We start from the raw sequence: 20,575 nt of genomic DNA, 5'->3' as shown, positions 1-20,575 counted from the left end.
ACACAAGTAATCAGGAAGCAGAGACAGGGAGACCTCTGAGTTCAAGGCCAGCCTGGTATGCAGAGTGAGTTCCAGGACAGCCAGGGCTACACAGAGAAACCCTGTCTCCTGAAGAGGGTCACTCTGGGATATGGCATATTCCATATACCACTGTTAAAGGGCTTGTTTCCAGACTTCGTAATGAATAAAGCATGTAGAAAAAGTCCCAAAAGAAATAGGAATGCACAGAAAACGCAGAAATGATCTTTAACTTTAACTGTTAGCTGCTAGTGGCTGTACCAGCTCCTTAGAACTGACATCATGCTGTTTGGTAATCATTGCCTTTAGCCTCGCTGCACCAACTGCACCCTGGCTATGAGTTCTTACACCCTGTTACTCCCCATACTTTGCTTATGTGAAAATACCTCAATTTAAATCAAGCAAACTAACAAAAATTTGTATATGCTTTCACTGAAACTTTACCAGTTGATTCTAAGGTTGAAGATACCTAAGTCTATAGTGACTCACACATTTAAAGGAAACTGTTTTTAGTTGTTCAGCCATGTTATCATTTACTCACCACACTCAACATTGAAGCAATATTCTTCAGTGCCCAGTATATTTGTGGAACAGAAAACCCATCCTATTTATTTAAGTACTTGGCATACATCTTAATTCTGATACTATCTCTGACATTCAAAATTGTTCCTATTTCACAGATGCAAGACTCAGCAGATAACCTAAGGAGATGTGGAATGTAGGTGGTAGAACCAAGATTCAAAACAGTCCTCTAGCTGGGCTGTGGTGGTGCACACCTTTAATCCCAGCACTCGGGAGGCAGAGGCAGGTGGATCTCTGTGAGTTCAAAACCAGCCTGGTCTACAAGAGCTAGTTCCAGGACAGGCTCCAAAGCTACACAGGGAAACCTGTGTGTCTGGACAAAACAAAAACCACCAGTCCCCTTACCAAGCTTACACACACACACACACACACACACACACAGGCTCCAAAGCTACACAGGGAAACCTGTGTGTCTGGACAAAACAAAAACCACCAGTCCCCTTACCAAGCTTACACACACACACACACACACACACACACAGGCTCCAAAGCTACACAGGGAAACCTGTGTGTCTGGACAAAACAAAAACCACCAGTCCCCTTACCAAGCTTACACACACACACACACACACACACACACAGGCTCCAAAGCTACACAGGGAAACCTGTGTGTCTGGACAAAACAAAAACCACCAGTCCCCTTACCAAGCTTACACACACACACACACACACACAACAAAAACCACCAGTCCCCTTACCAAGCTTACACACACACACACACACACACACACACACACACACACACACACACACACGTACTCAGTTTTACTTTGTAAACAAACATTGGAACTCACCTGTCTGGAAAAAACAAAAACCAGTCCCCTTACCAAGCTTACACACACACACACACACACACACACACACACACACACACTCTCTCTCTCTCTCTAGTACTCAGTTTTACTTCGTAAACATAAACATTGGAACTCAGGATTTATTCTAGCCTGTGTGTGGTTAATCAGCCAAATCATGATCAGATTCAGGTGGCAGCATATGCCTGCCACACCCTATTTTCCCAGTGTTTCAGAATCATGAGGGAGTACCTATAGCACCTTGAGAATAAATCTAGTAATTCAGTGTAAATAAATTTACTCTTTTACCATTTTCTAGCTATGTGCCATTGACCAGAAGGAAACTTACAAGTTATGTATTGCCATGCCTCTTGTGTACCTGACCAATAGGTATCTTATTTCAACCTTAGACTTTGTTGCATGGTATGTGCTAGGGTGTGAGGGATGCCCTTGTCTGTGTGCAGAGGTTAAGGTCAGAGGTCAACTTGAGTTTCATCTCCTAGCACTTGTTTTCGGAGATAAAGGTCTCAGAGCTAGACCTTGCCATTTTACAAGACTGGCCCCCACCACTGAGGTTACAGACATGCCTGGCTTTTTACTTGCTTGCTGGATATCAAATGGTGACCCTCAGGCTTGCAGAGCAAACAGTTAACCCACTGAGCCACCTCCCCAACCTCAAGTATGAATATATTCTGATGGAAGGGAATGTCCACATATATGGCTACTAGAATTCATCCTTGCCCATCAAAAGTTTTGTTGTATTGGGAATAACTGTGCCTGGGGGAAAAGGGTTCCTAAAAAAACTTTAAAGAAATTGAACTAAATAGAAGCAAACATAAAAGATTATGCGTCCCAAGCTGGCCATAACAATAAGGAGCCACAATTTCAGCACTATAGGAAGCCAGACATGAGGATCACTGGGAGTTTGAGGCCAGCCTGGGCTAGCTCCAAAAATAAAAATTCCTCAGGGGCAAAGTGCATTCCTTCACTTTCCCCAACAAAATAACCATATATGGGAGGGAAGGCTAGAGTCTTCTCTACCAGTGTCTAATTTCTAAATGCCAGTCGTCTGTATTTGAAAGAACTCCCCAGTGTTAGTAATACTATGGCCATATTATACTTACTGTCACACTGTTTAAGTGTGTGGTAGATTATTAGGCTGGGAAAGTTCCTCTGAAGACAATTTTAAGCCTGCAGTATGCCAAATCTTTAAAACTGAAATATTTAATTTTTGCTCTAGAACCAGTAAAATTCTTATTTTTAACCAATTTTATACTGAAAAAAGTAAATGAATTGAAGACAGTAAAGACATCTTGTTAATACTTATTAAAATTACTTTTTATTTCCTTTCATATGAAGCTTTTTATTGTGTTGTGAACTCATCAAATACAGCCATTTGGGATCATTTTGACTGTACCATTTATCATTTCACTAGCATAGACAAGAGTTTATATAAACATTACTTTGAATGTCTGTAAGTAACTACTTTAGCATTTTTCATTTATTTGTTTGGTTGGTTGTTATTTTTGTTTTAAGACATAGTGTCAAGCAGCCCAGGCTGGCCTCAGACTCACCACAAAGCTGAGGCTAGCCTTGAACCCTTGGCCCTCCTGCCTCATCTCCTGAGTACTAGATTATAGGTATGTGCCACCACACCTGGGTGTCTGTGTTCCCATGTTGGTATTTCTAGAAACAGTATGATTTATGACACAGATTTCTGACATAGAAGCCAGACTGAACTTTATCTCACCTCACTGAATAAGGAGGGCCTAGCAAAGCAATACAGCAGAACCCTGCCTTTCTCACAGGGTTCCTATATAATGCTCAGGCCAATACAGGTAAAATTCTTCTTTTGACAACTAGTAAGTATTTGTCAATAAAGTAAGCCAACAAAATAATACTCATGCCTATAACCAAAAACTCTTAAGTGGAATAGCTTAATACAGACTAGTCAGTTAGGCAAGTGAAGATTCTATTATACATACTATACTTCTAAGCTGTTTTGCTAAGACTAATCTTTGAAAAGCCTTAATTCATTTTAAGGGGAAAAAAGTCTGAGCTATACATTAGTGTTCATACAAACAAAATGCAACCACTAATTTAAAAATAGGAGGGTTCCCCCCAAAAGTGTACATTCTTTAATAGAATTGTATTTGAGTAAGAATTCCATACAAATAGAACATATGCCTTAACACAAGAAAGCAAGGAAGAATATTTTACATTACATAAACCATTTGGGTAATTCAATCAAGCTAACCCTCTCACCAAATACTTGTTTTTTATATTTATTACAAACATTGGAGTCAGTTCTGTACATGCCAGCAATCACACAGTTCTAACAGTCACAGAAGCACATCTGGCTGGTTGCAGTGAGTGTGTGGCGTAGCATTTGCTTCACAGGACCTGATGTGAATGGGCTTACTGTCTGCTTTTCAGCGTTTCAACTAACCTGCAGAGAGAAAATGCAATAGCTTAACAAAACTGACTTCCAGGTGGAAAGCCATCTACAGCATCAATTTCAGTCTCAGCAGTCTACAGTTATTACTGCTGGGTTGAACATATGCACACTTCAGAGCTAAAAACTCATCTGCATTCTCAAACAGCTGGAGTAGAATCACCTATTGAACAATTATAAACTAATGCAGCAAGCCTTGTCTGTGACAAGAGCACAATTTCATCTGTGCAGGAAGAGAGCGGGATCACAGATATAGTTGAGAATCTTTTTTAGGGAGGAACAGGGTGGCTACAAGGTCTCACTATGTAGCCTTGACTGGTCTTGCATGTGCTTCCCGACTGCTGGTATTAAATGTCTGAGCTACCACTGTGCCTGCCAAGAACCTTCTTGACAAGAAGCAAGCCTTATCCTGATTCCTGAAGGACTCAGAACTGGAAGCGGACATAAACCAGAGCAGTTTGCCTAGTAGTCGTGTTAGTGTGGCTGGAATGAAGACGTTTACTCATGAAGACAACAGGAGAAAAAGCTGGAAGAGTTGCCTATTAGCTGCTATCTAAATGTTATCCCCAAGAAAAATCAACATTGCATCATATGCCAGTGTGGTAATGCACACTGGTCCCACACTAAGGAGGCTGAAGCAGGATCATATCCTGGGCTACATACCAAGACACTGGGGAAGAACAACACTATCCTATAGGAAGCTTCCCATACACGTGCACAGCTGGCTTCAAACACAGACACTTACCATTCCATGGCTTCATCAAGACCAGTGCCTTTGGTTGCTGATGTTTTAAATATTTGCCACTTTCGGTCCTTCAGAGCAGGTAACCCAAGTGCATTTGCCATTTCTGAGGGTGTCATGGCCTGCTCCATGTCCTGCTTATTTGCAAACACCACTAAAATGGCCTTTCTCAGCTCTTCTTCCTAAATAAAATGGAAAATGCTTCATTTACTTTTAATTTGCACCACTGACTTGAGGAAAAACAAAAAATAGTGTTTAAGAATGTGTGTTTGGGGCTGGAGAGATGGCTCAGCGGTTAAGAGCACTGCCTGCTGTTCCAAAGGTCCTGAGTTCGATTCCCAGCAACCACATGGTGGCTCACGACCATCTGTAATGAGATTTGGTGCCCTCTTCTGGCCTACAGGCATACATGCAAGCCGAGCACTGTACACATAATATTAAAAAAAAAAAAAGAATGTGTGTTTGTGTGTCCGTACTCCTATAAACAACTCTAATGAAATTCACTGGGTCACAATAACAACAAAAAGACACGGGCACAGAAGGGAGGCCAGTTGGGAAGAAGGGGTTAGTGGGAATGGAAGGAGAGAGAACAAGGGAAGACAGAAGGGAGTGCATAGAAACGAAATACAGTACGAACACACAGGAAAATGTCAAAGAAAGCCACTACCGTGCACAGTTAACACATGCTAAATAAGGCAGAAGCATTTATACACAGCAGAGTAAGAAGGAAAGAACAGCAATCTTAGCCAGGCAGTGGCAGCGCACACCTTTAATCCCAGCACTCGGCAGGCAGATCTCTGTGAGTTCCAGACCAACCTGGTATACAGAGCATGTGCCAGGACAGCACCCAAAGCCACAGAGAAACCCTGTCTGGGGGGGTGGGGAGGGACGACAAAAAACAAAAACAAAAACAAAAAACCAGCAATCTTGTACTTGGTAGGCTGGGGCAAATGGCTCAAGTCTGAAGCTAATCAGAATATATGACAGGCAAGTTCAGACCCACAAAGGCTAAAAGACCCTATCTCAAGAAAAAAAAAAAAGAAGAAGAAGAAGCACTAGTCAATCATCACTGATTTCTGCTCAGTCCTGATTTCCTGTTTTATTTGGTGACATTTAGCACATCTGAACTTGGAGGGTTTTGAGTTACACTTAAACCTATCTTTGCTTTTGTAAATCTTTCCATTGATTCAGAAAGGCTTTCCCAATCTCGTATTTTACACTTACTCACACATTCCTGTGGCTGATTTCCATATTTTACACATTATTTAATTTAGAATGTATTTACATATACAAAGAAGGTAAAAACCTAAAGTGCTTTGTGTTTATGTCTTAATGTCAACAGTACAAGCTGGCACTAGACCTATACTTTACACAACAGTGTCTGTTGATGAACACAAAAGCTCTTTCCTAACAACGTGACTTCCAGTTCTTGCTCTGTGAACTTTTCTTCTCTCCAGTAAGGGAATACACCAAGGTCTTGTGCAAGCTAGGTATGTGCTCTGCTGAGCTGCACCCACAGTGGGTTTTTTTGTTTGTTTTGTTTAATTAGAAATAAGCTTCTTTTATACATGTCAATCCCAGTTCCCTCTCCCTCCCCTCCTTCCTTACCCCCCCACCCCCATCCCAACCCCTTTCTGCTCCACAGGGAGGGCGAGGCCATCCATGGGGGATCTTCAAAGTCCCACAGTGGTTTTGAGTAACACTTTGAACTATGAAGTCCAGGATGGTCTCATGATCCTCTGCCTCTGCCTCCCAAGTACTAGAATACAGCATGTAAGTACAGGCCCGTCTCAGTGAGGTTGCAAATGACTCCTAATAATCTCACATGACTCAAGATTAAAAAATGAAGTTAGTAATCCATTTCCCTGAAATACTTCATATAATGTGAACCAGGACTAAAGTTGCTGTTTTAAAAACCCATTATATGTAACAACAATTAATGAAAACAGAGGCCATGAGTTTTATAGAGAGAAGTATAAGGAAGGTCTTAGAGGGAAGAAGGGAAAGGAGAAACCCTTTTCTTTTTTTTTTTGGGGGGGGGAGTCCGAGACAGGGTTTCTCTGTGGCTTTGGAGGATGTCCTGGAACATTTTTCAGTGACCTAATGAGTTTAATTGGACTTACTTACAGAATAATGGGTGCTTAGCAGTAGCTACACTACTGAAGAAAACATACTCCTTTCACTAGCAACCATCAACTGAGGACAAATCCTCAGGGAGGATGGGGCCTCTTGGATGATGTAATTATAACCTCAAAAAAATAATTTTAAAAATGTAAAAAATACATCTCTGGAACCTACATAAAGGAAGATGAGAACCAACTCTATGAAGTTGTGCTCTGATCTCCATGTAGAAGCATGTACATATATGCAAGCACATACACACATACACACTAATATTTTTTTTTTCTTTTTAAGTTGACTCAGATTAAAAGAGCTCTGAACTTTCAAGGAGTAATGAAATCTACCTTACAGGAAGTTTCAGGGTTGGATTTTTATTCCATCCATTTTCCAACTATATTTCTGGAATAGGAAGTAACGTGTACTTTTTAAAAAGAAAAGAAAGGGAGGAAGGGCAACAGACAGACAAAATGGGATAGAGGGATGACTCTGGTTAAGAGCACACACTGCTCATGCAGGGAACCCCCGTTTGATTCCCACACTCACACAGCAGATTACCACCATCTACAATCCCTGGTTTAGGCACATCATCTTCCAGCCTCTTCAGGCACCAGGCACACAGGTGGTGTAGAACCATACATGCAGCCAAACACACACACACAGGAAAATATTTTTAAATAAATCTTTAAGGGGGTAGGGAGAGTTAACAAGTGGTTAAGAGCACTTGGAGCTCCTGCAAAGGACCCAAGTTCGACTTTTAGCACCCACACATTGGCTCACAATCACCTATACCTCCACTCCCAGGAAATCTGATACGCTCTTCTGACCTCCACAGACACCAGGCATGTACATGGTACTCACACATAATGCAAACAAAACATTCATACAAAGAAAGAAATAAAACCTTAAAAAACAAATAGGAAAATGGAGGAAAACTGTTCCTGCATATTTTTTTAAATACCATTGTACTAGATAATATATACAAGAAAAAAGTAAACAAATGTAAATGATTCCTCTAGTTCCTCATTTAAATGTTCAATGTTAACTTTTAAATTTTTGCTTACCTCCAACATTGCAACTAACTCTGACTTGGAAATGCCAATTCGGTCTCGGTCACAACTGTCAACTACATAGATGACTGCGTCTGTGTTTGAATAGTAACATCTCCAGTATGGCCTAAAGAAAATTCAAAAATGGAAAACCCATGATCCCTTGAAAATATCTTAACATGTTAATTTACATGCTGGACTGGGTCAATGACAATGATTACATGCCAGCCCCGCTCCTCTCCTGTTCAGAATAATGCCATAATGTTTGACTGTTTCTGATAGACACACATCTTGCATCACACTCAATGCGACTGGGTTGAAAGAAGAGTGATAAATACTAAATTACAGAACCAAAATTAGTTTCTAAGTAAGTTCGAACTTCAGGATGAGAAGATACAAATATAGTCTAAAAAGAACACTAAATATACCAACAGGAAAATTGTACACAGACCCAGTGATTATAACCTACAAGTCTTTAACCAGGAATCCCTTACAAGAAATGGATGGGTTTCTTGTTTGTTTGTTCCCCCTCGAGACAGGGCTCTCTGTGCAGCCTTGGCTGTCCTGTAACTCACTCTGTAGACTAGGCTGGCTCACACTCAGAAATCTTTCTGCCTTTGCCTCTTAAGTGCTGAGATTAAAGGTGTGCTCCACTGCCAGGAATTTTTTTTTTGTCCTTAAGTCACTGATGAAAACTAGAAGTAGAACTGGCTACAATTAGAAATAATCTTGAGTGACTTAAATGAGTTACTGAATGGCAGAATATTTAATGAATGTATTACTAATCTATCAATCTCCCTTCCTGTCAGTTATTTTGTCTTTTTTTTTTTTTTTTTTTTTTGGTTTTTCGAGACAGGGTTTCTCTGTGTAGCTTTGGAGCCTATCCTGGCACTCGCTCTGGAGACCAGGCTGGCCTCGAACTCACAGAGATCCGCCTGCCTCTGCCTCCCAAGTGCTGGGATTAAAGGCATGCGTCACGAACGCCAGGCTGTTATTTTGTCTTTTATGAGACAGTCCCACTATGTAGGCCTGACTGTCCTAGAACTAGATATGTAGACTAGACTGGCCTCCAATTCAGAGACCCTCCTGCCTCTGCCTCCAAGTACTGGAATTAAAGGTGTGCACTACCACACTACCAGTATTATTTAACAGTAATCTTACTATAATCTAAGCTGGTGCCCTAAGCCACTGACAGTCACAATCATTGGAAGTTGCTGAGTACTGAATTTCAGGAGGCACCTGCATTTATGTAACCTCTGCATGGTAAAACCTCTGCATAAAAACAGTCGCTCAGAGGGTGTCATGACAAAACAAAAGCAAGAGGCAGTTTCTGAGCCTTTTCAGTTTTCCTGAGAGGGTTTTCATTTAAGTGATTATCTGAAAACCTGAGTTCCTTAGGTTTTAATTACTGGACACTCTAAGGAAATACACAGTTGCAAATTCTACTTCATCTCAAGCAATGTGACCCCTATCTAATTTACAACAGAGATGTATTTTGGTTTAGTGTTGTCAGCACTACAAAGAACCAGTAAATGTTAAACCATCAAATGACCTGATGTTTATACCATACCTGATACTTGTCTGTCCTCCCAAGTCCCAAACTTGGAATTTAAGGTTTTTGTATGTCACGGTCTCTACATTAAATCCAATAGCTGAAAGAGAAATCAAATCAATAATCTATGTATACTAATCCACTTTACCTTTACAAAGTGTCCAACTTCACTGAGTTTTAGCAACTGCTAGTAATTTTCAATCACATTATGGACTGAATTATTGACACACACACACACACACACACACACACACACACACACAGACACAAATCAACAAGATCAGCACCACCTTCAGGTTACAAAATTATCTCCTGACCACTCTGTGCATGTTATTAACACAAATGCTCACACACACACACACACACACACACACACACACACACACACACACACGGACAAGGACCACACTGTATCATTCCTCAGTCGTTGCCCATCTTTTTTTTTTTTTTTTAAACGGGGTCTCTGCCTCTCCACTGTTGGAATCATAACTCTGCACCACCACAGGCAGTTTGTTTTTATATAAGCTCTAGGGTCTGAACTCATCCATAACTAACACTTTACCTACTGAGCAATCTCCACAGTTTCCTATAAGTCTTTTAAACTCCCCTAAGTACTAGCATACAAGTGTTCAGAAAGGTTTTTGTTCATTAATTTGGTTCTTTGAGATAAGGTTTCTCTGTGCAACAGCTCTGGCTGTCCTCAAACTCAATCTGTAGACCAGGCTGGCCTTGAACTCACAAGAGCTCTACCTACTTCTGCCTGAGTGCTGGGATTAAAAATGTAGGCCACCACCACCTAGCATGTTCAGAAAGTTTCATTCAAAAAGCATAATTATAGATATAGAAGCTGAAGTTCTGGCAGGCAGTAAAAACTAAAGTTATCATGAAACACTGGGCCCTAAAAGCCAACAAGGACACAGCAAGGACTATGGGAGCCAAGTTCTCTGCAGATGCCTCAAGAGCTCACTAATAACAATGTCACAGCTGGATGGTAAATATCTCACCCCTTTTGTCTACCACCCTTCCTAGGTCTAGCTCTGGCATCCCACAGCTGAGACCAGATACTACTTCAAAAAAAGAGTCTAAATGAGGGAGAAAATAACACTGAAAACACTTAGGCTAGACATGTACAAAGTTTGTTCACATTTCCTAAGCTTAAAAAAAAAAATCAGAGTGAAAAATGACTTGGTTACCACTGATTTTTGTTTCCTATTTAACACTGTGTTGTATTGATAAATGATGTATTTGGCAAACAAGTATGTAATTACATACTGAAAAATTAAACCACAGCAAATGTGACAAACTAAAAAGCAAGTCCCTGTCTCCCTCAAAACCAGACAAATGCAGCTATGTTTATCACCATCAAGAGCACTGTTTATGTGCAAAGGACAGGGGTAAAAGCAACCCACACCCACACTGCAGTCCACCTACAGTGCAGCACTGTGTATTACAGAGGTCACCAAAAGCTACCGGATGGAGGGGAAGGGAAGGAAAAGAGAGGAGCGAGTCTGAGAAGTGAGAATCAAAGGAAATGGAATGGGCAGAAAACTGCAAAAAGGAATAACAGATGCTACAGAATCCAAACGTTCTTCCATAAAAACAAAACAAACAAAAAATCCTGGAAGGTTTAGTGACAAAATGGGACTATCCTGACACAGTAATTCAAAATACAGTTTAAAATCTTGAGCAAATTATATGGATTCTTCAATTACTATTCTCTCTATAAATTTAGTTCCACAAATGAAAAAGTATAAACATCAAGATCATCTGCATATAGTAAAACAGAACGATTTGCAAATAATTTTCTAAGACAGCAAGAATAATAAAGCTATGAATTGAGTTAAAGTTCCCATGTTTCTTCTCAGTGTTGAGGTAACCCAGTCATTTCAACATCAGCCTCTGTAATTCCCATCTTTAAAAGGGAGCTACAGAATTACTTAGAAGGAACTAACTAAACTGTGATTCAATTAATAAAAACTGCATAAAAATGTACTTTGTATACAACAATACAATTTAACACCTATATACTTCATTATACACTTCATTTATTTACTCCTCGAAGCCAGCAGATATTTAGTTTCCTCATTAAGCATAAAGATCTGGTGACGTAAGTTCTAAACAGACATCTGTTTGGGTGCCTGGATAAGAAACTTTAAAGTGCATCAAATGCTTCTTAGTTTATTTTTTAAAATGTCGATATCATTTTCATACTCAGTTTATTCAGAAAGTTGTACAGTAGACAGAAACCAGAAAAGTTCTATAGTGAGTTATCAAACCAATACTTACTGGGAATAGTAGTAACAACCTCTCCAACCTGTAATCTGTACAAAATTGTTGTTTTCCCAGCACCATCTAATCCCAAAATTAAGATCCTCATTTCCCTGGTTCCAAAGAGACTGGAAAAAATACTTGAGAAAAAGCCACCTACAAGATAATAAAAGCAAAAAATGTATTTAATGTCATCTTTTAAATTAGGTCCATAAAACATTTAACTTTGTCTTTTGAAAGCTATATGCCTAATCAAATTGCAAAATTCCTGGATGCACAGGTAGATACTTTTGCTTCCAATGAGAGATATATTACTCAACAGCAGACAAGTAACAAACAATGTCCCTAGGTCCTACTACTGTCAGACAGCAGAAGATACACTAAATATCAGACATTCAGAGGCTGCCCTCAAGAGTCAGTTCACTTTCCCATCAATATCGTGTCAAAGCAAGGGCACAATAATTTAGCAGTCTCCTCCTTCCCCCTTAATACCAAAGCACCAGTCAGAGAAGCAGCGGCACAATGGAGTCCTTTGATAAAAGATCAGTTACCATATAGAGGCAGTACCATAACCTTCGGTGTGTTCTCCACTAACCCACTTAACTACAACAAACTTCGATGGCCACACAAGACAAAATAACTGTTTCATTGCTGATTTGTTTTTCCAACAACAGCTATTATAGGAAAGTCATTTTATTATTATTTGGGGGCAGTATTTTTTTTTTGTTGTTTATTAGTTCAAATTAGGAACAAGCTTGTTTCACATGTCTCCCTCCCCCCTCAACCTCCCACCTGCCCCCTACCCTAACCACCCTCTACTACCCAGGGAGGGAAAGGCCCTCCATGGGGACTCCCCAAAGTCCACCACATCATCCTGGGCCGGTTCTGGGCCCTCCCCGAAGTGTCCCGCCGAGAAAGCATCCCTTCACGTGGGATGGGCTCTCAAAGTCCCTTCTTACACCAGGGAAAAATACTGATCCACTAGCAGGGGGCCATAGAGTACTGAGGCCTCCTCATTAACATCACGTTCAGGGGTCTGGATCATTCCCATGCTGGCCTCCCAGACAGCAGTCTGGGGTCCATGTGCTTCCCCCTTGTTCAGACCAGCTATTTCTGTGGGTTTCACCAGCCTGGTTCCGACCCCTTTGATCTTTATTCCTCCCTCTCTGCAACTGGGTTCCAGAGTTCAATTCAGTGTATAGCTGTAGGTGTCTGCCTCTGCTTCCATCAGCCACTGGATAAGGGCTCCTTGTGCTCCCAATTAGCTCAGGAGATCTGGGGGCAGTATTTTTTGAGACAGGGTCTCACTTTGTAGCCCAGGCTGGCCTGGAAATCAGTATGTAGAACAAGTTGGCCTCAAACTCATAGAGATGTGCCTGCCTCTGCTTCCTGAATCGTTAGAAACTCATTTTAGATAGTAAAACTACATCCAATACTTTATGAAGTATTTCCAGGAAACACTATGTATCCAAGGCACCCTTCAACATCAAAGTATTTGTGGCACAAACTCTTTGCCTTCAAAAGTAATTAAAGAAAAAAAAGATTCACAATATAAAGTGAGAAAAGGGGAAAGTGAGGAATATAAAGAATATGCTCACCCGGGCACACACCTTTAATCCCAGCACTCGGGAGGCAGAGGCAGGTGGATCTCTGAGTTGGAGACCAGCCTGGCCTATAAACGCTAGTTCCAGGATAGCCTCCAAAGCTACAGAGAAACCCTGTCTCGAAAACAAAATAAAATGCTCAATAAGCAATGTATACAGGTTATATATAACGTATACACACATACAGAGCTTCACAAATAAAAGGCAAGGCCTCTTAGCTAGTGGTCCAAGCCTGTAATACCAGCTACTTGAGGAGACTAAAGCAAGAGCACTGTGAGTCTGGAATATAGGGTGAGTTGAGTTCAAGGCTAGACAACTTAGTGAGATCCTGTCCCAAAGTTTTAAAAGGACTGGGACTGTAGCTCAGCAGTAGGGCGTTGGCTAGCATGCTCAAGGCTGACTTCAATCCATAGCCTGCGTGCCACAAGCATACACACTCACACACGGAAAGGAGACGGGAAGAAGACAGGAAGAAGGGATGTCACACTGTACACGGAACCTTGGCAAAGAATGGGTGTGACTTGACAAAGTCCTTTTGACCCTTTACACGTAGAAAGGAGATGGATAAAAACAACACTTCAGGTTACACAGAACCGAACAGACTTAGGATGCGAGGGATCACTTCTGAGAAAACTGCGGAAGGACTGAAAGCAAGCAGCTCCCTAGAGGCTCCAGCTGCACTGGGGGCGTCACCGCAGGGTGCGCTGGGACAACTATTGTAGTTCCCTCACTCGGGGAACTGCAAATCTGCCAATCGCGATCAAAATCTGTCGCGCTGGCTCGCCGTAACCCCCTACTTGGCCACCCGCCTTGCTCAACCATTCCCCCAACAGTTACAGAGGGCGAGCAGCGCCGGAGCAACCGCACCGGGCCTCGGGTTTGGTTTCTCAGAGTGACGCAGTCCCAACTGCCCACGCAGAAGCCATCCATCGAGCTCCAGCAGGCAGGGTCAGACACCCCGGGAACCCGCTCCCCAGCCACCCGCAGGGGACAGGGGACCGGGCCGGGGGCGGGGTCCCTCCCGGTGCAGAGCCGAGGCGGCTGCGCTGCCCGCGGCCCGGCCGGTCCCCCCGGCCGCCCGACGCCTGTCCGCCCGGCCTCCTCACCCATGATGGACCGCCGCCGCGCCCTCGCCTATCCTCGGACTCGGGCCGGGACCGGCAGCGACTCCTAGCTGGGCCTGGGCGCCGCCACCTCCACTGCTGCCGGCCTCCGGTGGCGAGGCGGGCTCCTCCAAGCCGGGTCAGCCAGCAACTTCCACGTCGTCCACCCAGCGGGGGCGGGGGCTGGAGCGAGAAGCCACTGCGACTGCGCGCTGGGCACGGCGGTCTGGGCGTCCGCGTCGGCGTTTTCGGCGCAGAGCCCCGGCGCGCTGAGCGTAGCTGAAGCGGACGCCGCAACTATAACAAAAAAAAATTAGGGACAAAAATCGTTTCCTGATTCCACGTTTCTGAACACTAAAGCCTTCTCGTGTATTAAGATTCGAGGTAGGGTTTTTTTTCGTGTTAAATTCTAACACCGAGTAGTGGCGAATCGGCCAACGCAAAATTTGTGTGAGAGATCGATGAAGCGAGAGCTCAGGACGCTGGTGCAGGTTGCGGCGTCGCAGTGGTTGTAGATCCTGGAGCAGTCTACGGGGGCGGTCCACTTTTCCCCAGATGCCTGCTGGCAGAAACAGTCAAGATTACGTAACAATAACGAGAAAGCTCACCCATGCTCACCGCGAGCCACCTGTCACACGGAGCATGCCTGGTACCTGAGGTGCCCTCTAATTTTTGTCCTCTAGGTGGCCGCCTGACCGACCACCTTTCCGCCTCCGCAGGACTGGGGATTCGTTACCTCCTGCGACTTAGGTTGGAAGTTAAGTAGTTTTGGATGGTTGTTGAATGGTCCCTGAAGTCCCTGGAAACGTTCCCTGCTTCCGCGCTCCTGCTCAGAGGCTCGCGTGCGCTCCAGATTCAGATCGGATCCACCTGTAACCCCCCGCCATGGCCATGGAAGGCCCTGCTGCTGCTGCTGCTGCTGCTGCTGCTGCTGCTGCTGGAGTTGCTGCTGCTGCTGGAACCGAAATGGACGTCAACACTGCTTTGGAAGAGGTGCTGAAGACCGCCCTGGTCCACGATGGCCTGGCACGAGGAATTCATGAAGCTGCCAAAGCCTTAGGCAAGCGCCAAGCCCATCTTTGCGTGCTTGCATCCAACTGTGATAAACCTATGTACATCAAGTTGGTGGAATCCCTTTGTTCTGAGCACAAAATCAACCTAATTAAGGTTGATGACAACAAGAAACTAGGGGAGTGGGTAGGCCTCTGCAAAACTGACCGAAAGGGGAAACCCCGTAAAGTGATAGGCTGCAGTTGTGTGGTGGTTAAGAACTATGGCGAAGAGTCTCAGGCTAAAGACGTCATTGAAGAGTACTTCAAATGCAAGAAATGAACAGCAACGACAAAAGTGGCTTATTTTCCTTTAAGTTCCTGGAAACGTAGAGAAGTAGTATTATCTCAAACTCTTGAGTTTTCGCCGGAAATAACAGCACTTCTTAGGGTTTCTTCCAAATGTAAACTCTGCATATTATCTTCTTATTTATGGTGGAAATTTTCATCTGTTTGGAAGTTTACAAACAGCATAAGGTTTGGTCTAGCTTTGCTAAGGTTTAATTGACAAATTATATGTATGTTGCACAGTGTGATGTTTTGATATGCATATTTATATACTATATATAGTAATGTCAGTACATATATATATATATATATACATATATACATGCATGCAGGTATCTCTTTGACAGACTGATTTAATTATCTTTGGATAAATACCCCGAAGTTGATACTACAGTATTTTATTTTGGGGGGAACTTCCATACTGTTTTCCATAATGACTATAATACTTTTACATTTCTGCAAGAGTGTTTTTTTTTTACTTAAATTTACTATATAGACATTGAATTAAATCTTTCAATACCCTGATCTTCACCCAAAGCAACATTCCTTACAAGGAAAAGATGCTCCAGAAAGTGAGTATCTTCCTAGACTCCTATGCTGTCTGGAGACTGATCTATAGTAGCCTTCAATGAGTTTGTTAAGTATAAAATAAGATATTAAATAGCCAGTAGGAGATAGAAGCAACAAATAACAAAATATCATTAACTTAGGTGCTACAAACATCCTGCAGAGAGACAACTGGGGTAGCCCAATTGAGAGAGCAAAGAAAAGGTAGGGTCAAATCAGGAACTTAAATATCCATCAGAAGTCACCAAGAATCCTCACTGAGACAACAACCTAGAGTTCCTGATCAGAGGTGAGGCTTCCGTGTGAAAGAACAAGTAACAGCAGGTAGAAATATCATCGGGTCAGGCGCTTACAGTCAACCAGCAGAAACTGACGGGGGAAGCCCCGGAAACAGAACCAGCTGTCACCATTGAGAATCTCAAGAGCCCATCGCTTGTTCACTGCTAAGCTTCCCACAACCGATTTCTGGCTATTTTCACTCTAGGCATTGTTATAACAGTAACAGTAACTTCTGTTGGAATTGCTTCACTTTCTAGCAGTTCTCAAGGACACAACCATTTTTGTTTTGTTTTTGTGTTTATTTCTTTCTGCTTTTCTCTTCCTGCTACAGAGCCACAGACCAGGCTGACTCAGCACAGGGGAGATGGGAGTTTTAGGATGCTTGGCCCAGAAGGGGCACAGCTAGCCCTGCCTCCAGCTTCAGCTTCTTGGCTTAAAGAGCACAAGACAGTTTACCAATTAATGGCATTCCAACACCTGAGCCATTTAAAGACTGTTTGTAAAGACTGCCTGTCTACATGCTTCACACATAAAGCATGCTTAGGAGTCCACTGCCTCGCCCATTCTTCCCCTACCTCTCCAACATGAGTTGCAGGTCTTGGTTATTGCTACTTTAAACGTATGCTCCTATAGATTTTTCTTTGATTACACCTGCAGAAAATACCTAAGAGTGTAGATTCTCTTTAAAAGAGGGTGAAAGGGAAAATATGCCACATTTGTGAGTGAACTTATAGACATCACTGTAAAGGCTGCTAATCCCAGTTTTAATCCCAGTGCTTGGAGACAGAGGCAGCAAGAGATCTGTGAGTTCAAAGCCAGCCTGGTCGACATAGTGAGTTCTAGGACAGCCAGAGAGAAAGACCCTGTCTCAAAAGAGAGGGGGGAGAGATAGATAGATAGATACAGAGAGAGAGAGAGAGAGAGAGAGAGAGAGAGAATCACCATAAAACTATTATGAAAATGAGTCCCTGTAGGCAAATTTTGGAACCAATTTTTTTTTTAATTTCTACAATAAAGAGTAATCTCTGAGACTAAAGAGAAGGCTCGGCAGTAAGGATCTCTTTCTGCTCGTGCAGAGGACCCAAGTTTGATTCCCAGCACCCACATGATGTCTCCCAACTGTAACTTCAATTCCAGGGAATTCCATTGCTCTTCTGGCTTCCATGGGCTCCTACACACACACCAGGAGTATCTGCATACATTTGGGCAAACACCTACACATAAGAGTAAATATCTTTTAAAGAGTAATCTCAGAGGAAGTACAGCCATAAAGTCGTGCTCACAATACACTTATATTGGGAGATATGGATTTTTCTCGAGACAACTACATAGAAATGACTTGTTTAACATATTCACTCAAATTGTCATATTTAAAGTTGCTAGGGCTAGAGAGATGGCTCAGCGGTTAAGAACACTGACTGTTCTTTCGGAGGACCTGGGTTCAATTCCCAGCAACCACATGGAAGCTCACAACTGTCTAACTCCAGTTCCAGGGACTCCAACACCCTCGCACAGACATATTCACAGGTAAAAACACCAGTGCACGTAAATTATTAAACAAATGAACTTGCAATATGTCCCACTTCCCATTGCTCTGATTTTTAGTACAAATTCTTACCCAAGGAAACACTATGTACTTGTCTTATGCTTATTATATTCACTAAAATGTAAAATAAATGGATTTTTATTGTTATTGCAGAAGAGCACTAAGATATTTGTTGTTTGCTTTTTGGGTTTTTTTTTTTTTTTTTTTTTGGTTTTTTGTTTTGTTTGTTTTTTGAGACAGAGTCTCTGTATAATAGTCCTGGCCGTCCTGGAACTCACTCTGTAGACCAGGCTGGCCTCAAACTCAGAGATCCACCTGCCTCTGCCTTCCAAGTACTGGGATCAAAGGTGTGCACCTCTACTGCCTGGTCTTGTTTGGTTTAATTGGTAGGTTGGTGGGTGGGTTGGTTGGTTGGTTGGTTGGTTGGTTGAGACAGGATCTCACTCTCTAGCTTTGGCTAGCCTGGAACTCACACTGTGTAGACCTGGCTAGTCTTGAGTGGGCATAGTTCACCATGGCCAACTATATGCTAAATTATAAAATGAGATTTGGGAACCAAGCAATTATTAGTTTCATTCTTCAAAGTTCTATATTATTGAATTTTTTACCAACAGTAGTCATAAATGAACTGAGATCAAACTCCCAAAGAATGTTCCTAGTCAAGAGTGGCCACTAGGAGGAGGCAGTGCTCTAAACCCATTCTATTTGACGCCTGTCAATTGGTCATTTTATTAGAAGCAATGAACAACTTGCTATTTTATCCTTTTTACTGGGACAGAGTCTTGCTGTGTGGTCCAAGCTGACACTGAACTTGTTATACTCCTGCCTCAACTCTAAATGCTAGGATTGCATATTGTATATTACATAGCCTAGCTTCAGAGTGAACTATTTAATCTTTTTTTCTGAGTCCCACTTTGTAGCCCAGGCTGGCCTCAGACTCATGAAGACCCTGCCACCTTAGCCTCCCAAATGCTGGGATCATAAGCATGAGCCATCACACCCAGACAATTTAATCTTTTTTCAGTTGGTATGATCCAATAATAATTTACTAAATTTTAAAACTAGATATGTTTTGTTTTCACATCTAGTTTTCCCCCATTTAAATTTACATTTCATTCTGGGGTAGAGAAAAGTCACAGGTACGGCATTTTGAGATTTTATGGTTCCTCAGAGAGAAAACAATTGAGTTCCTGTTGTTTCTCTGAGGATCTTGAGGTCCTAAGAGGTTGATGGTGACTGCCAGAGGTGGAGGCCTCCTGGGACTAAGCAGGAAGCAGGAGTGGATCAGCCCGTGGAAGGCTTGTGTTCCTGAGCCTGAACTCCCACCCAGAAACCAGAATGTCTTCAGTGAAGACCACTGGTGATGGGGTTCCATCATCAGTGCCATTCCCCACAGGGAATCGATGCCACCATCCAGCGACTCTACACAAGGGAGGCAGGGACACTAGAGGCTGAAGGTACACAGGAGGTGTGGAGGCAGCAGTGCCCTCACAGAGAGAACACTGGGGACCACTGGAGTTGCAGCAGTACCCCAACCCCCCAGGGTGCTGTATAGGGTCTCTCCAAAGGGTAAAACAGGGTTTGCTCCTTGATTTTCTGCTGCCCTCACAAATAGTTCAGGGCAGATCAGATCCCACAAGTTCACCAGTACAGGGAGCCTTCTTTTCCAGCTCTTTTTCACAGGGCTCTGATAGAAACGCTGGGAAATGGCACCTAGCCATATTGTGACTTTTCTTCCCTGGGAGGCCAACTTCCTGTTTCTGTAGAAAGGTTCAGATTTGGAAACCACAGGGGTCTAAGTAAAGGACCTGGAGCAGTCCTGGTTTCCTTTCTCTTAGTAACTGGGAAAGTTTTGGACTTCCAGCTTGATATGTATCCTCGATCCTGAGCTGCTGAGAACCAGAGTTGACTCTGTTCTAATGATGAGGCAGTCTGTGGTGTAAGAGGGCAGAATTTTCCTTGCCCTCCCCCTCACTTCCCACCCTCCACCCCCCAGATCTCCCCCCCCATACTGGCTGTTTCTGCACCAATGTCATTTTTTTTTTTTTTTTTTTTTTTTGGTTTTTCGAGACAGGGTTTCCCTGTGGCTTTGGAGGCTGTCCTGGAACTAGCTCTTGTAGACCAGGCTAGTCTCGAACTCAGTGATCCACCTGCCTCTGCCTCCCGAGTGCTGCGATTAAAAGCGTGCCCACCACCGCCCGGCAAAGTTACAGACAGTTGTGAGTTGCCATGTGGGTGCTGGGAATTGAACCCAGGACCTCTGGAAGAGCAGCCAGTGCTCTTCATAGCTGAGCCATCTCTCCACCCCGACGTCATTCTTAAGAGCTTTGTAACCTTCCAAAGACTTGAAGTTCAGGCCACGGCTCAATTCAGCCCTCTTCTATTTTTCTTCCCCAGATAAGAACTCACTCTGTTGTAGCCCAGGACAGCCTTGAATATGCAGCAACATTCCTGCCCCTGTTTCCCCAGTGCTTGATTACAGGCTTGCCACCATACACAGCTGCTTTCTGAAGTCTTGACCAAAGGTGAAGAAAGTTAGAAGTTTCATTTTCTAACCCTTCCAT

General features: G+C 42.9%; 2 protein-coding genes across 2 annotated transcripts; one reads left to right on the top strand and one right to left on the bottom strand.

The window, feature by feature from the left end:
- Positions 1-2,711: 2,711 nt before the first annotated feature.
- Positions 2,712-14,433, bottom strand: Arl1 (ADP ribosylation factor like GTPase 1). The gene is made up of 6 exons (XM_027392578.2): positions 14,286-14,433; positions 11,594-11,731; positions 9,326-9,407; positions 7,771-7,882; positions 4,592-4,770; positions 2,712-3,840 (listed from the first exon to the last, which is right to left on the bottom strand). The coding sequence occupies exons 1-6, from the start codon at positions 14,287-14,289 to the stop codon at positions 3,810-3,812; spliced, it is 546 nt and encodes a 181-aa protein (XP_027248379.1). The 5' UTR covers positions 14,290-14,433; the 3' UTR covers positions 2,712-3,809.
- A 126-nt stretch (positions 14,434-14,559) lies between these two features.
- Positions 14,560-18,175, top strand: LOC103163856 (40S ribosomal protein S12-like). Its single transcript, XM_035450721.1, has one exon. The coding sequence runs from the start codon at positions 15,168-15,170 to the stop codon at positions 15,612-15,614; it is 447 nt and encodes a 148-aa protein (XP_035306612.1). The 5' UTR covers positions 14,560-15,167; the 3' UTR covers positions 15,615-18,175.
- Positions 18,176-20,575: the final 2,400 nt, after the last annotated feature.

The sequence above is a fragment of the Cricetulus griseus genome (genome assembly GCF_003668045.3).
Source record: "Cricetulus griseus strain 17A/GY chromosome 1 unlocalized genomic scaffold, alternate assembly CriGri-PICRH-1.0 chr1_0, whole genome shotgun sequence".
Lineage (NCBI taxonomy): Eukaryota > Metazoa > Chordata > Mammalia > Rodentia > Cricetidae > Cricetulus > Cricetulus griseus.
This window is presented reverse-complemented; position numbering and strand designations above follow the sequence as displayed.

Bases quoted from the DNA above. Each gene is read 5' to 3' on its own strand.
- LOC103163856 (XM_035450721.1), top strand. From the start codon at position 15,168: ATGGCCATGGAAGGCCCTGCTGCTGCTGCTGCTGCTGCTGCTGCTGCT.
- Arl1 (XM_027392578.2), bottom strand. The intron at 9,408-11,593 runs GTAAGTATTGGT...TTTCTCTTTCAG, and splicing joins GGTTGTTACTACTATTCCCA to CTATTGGATTTAATGTAGAG. The intron at 7,883-9,325 runs GTATGGTATAAA...AATTTTCTTTAG, and splicing joins GGAGGACAGACAAGTATCAG to GCCATACTGGAGATGTTACT.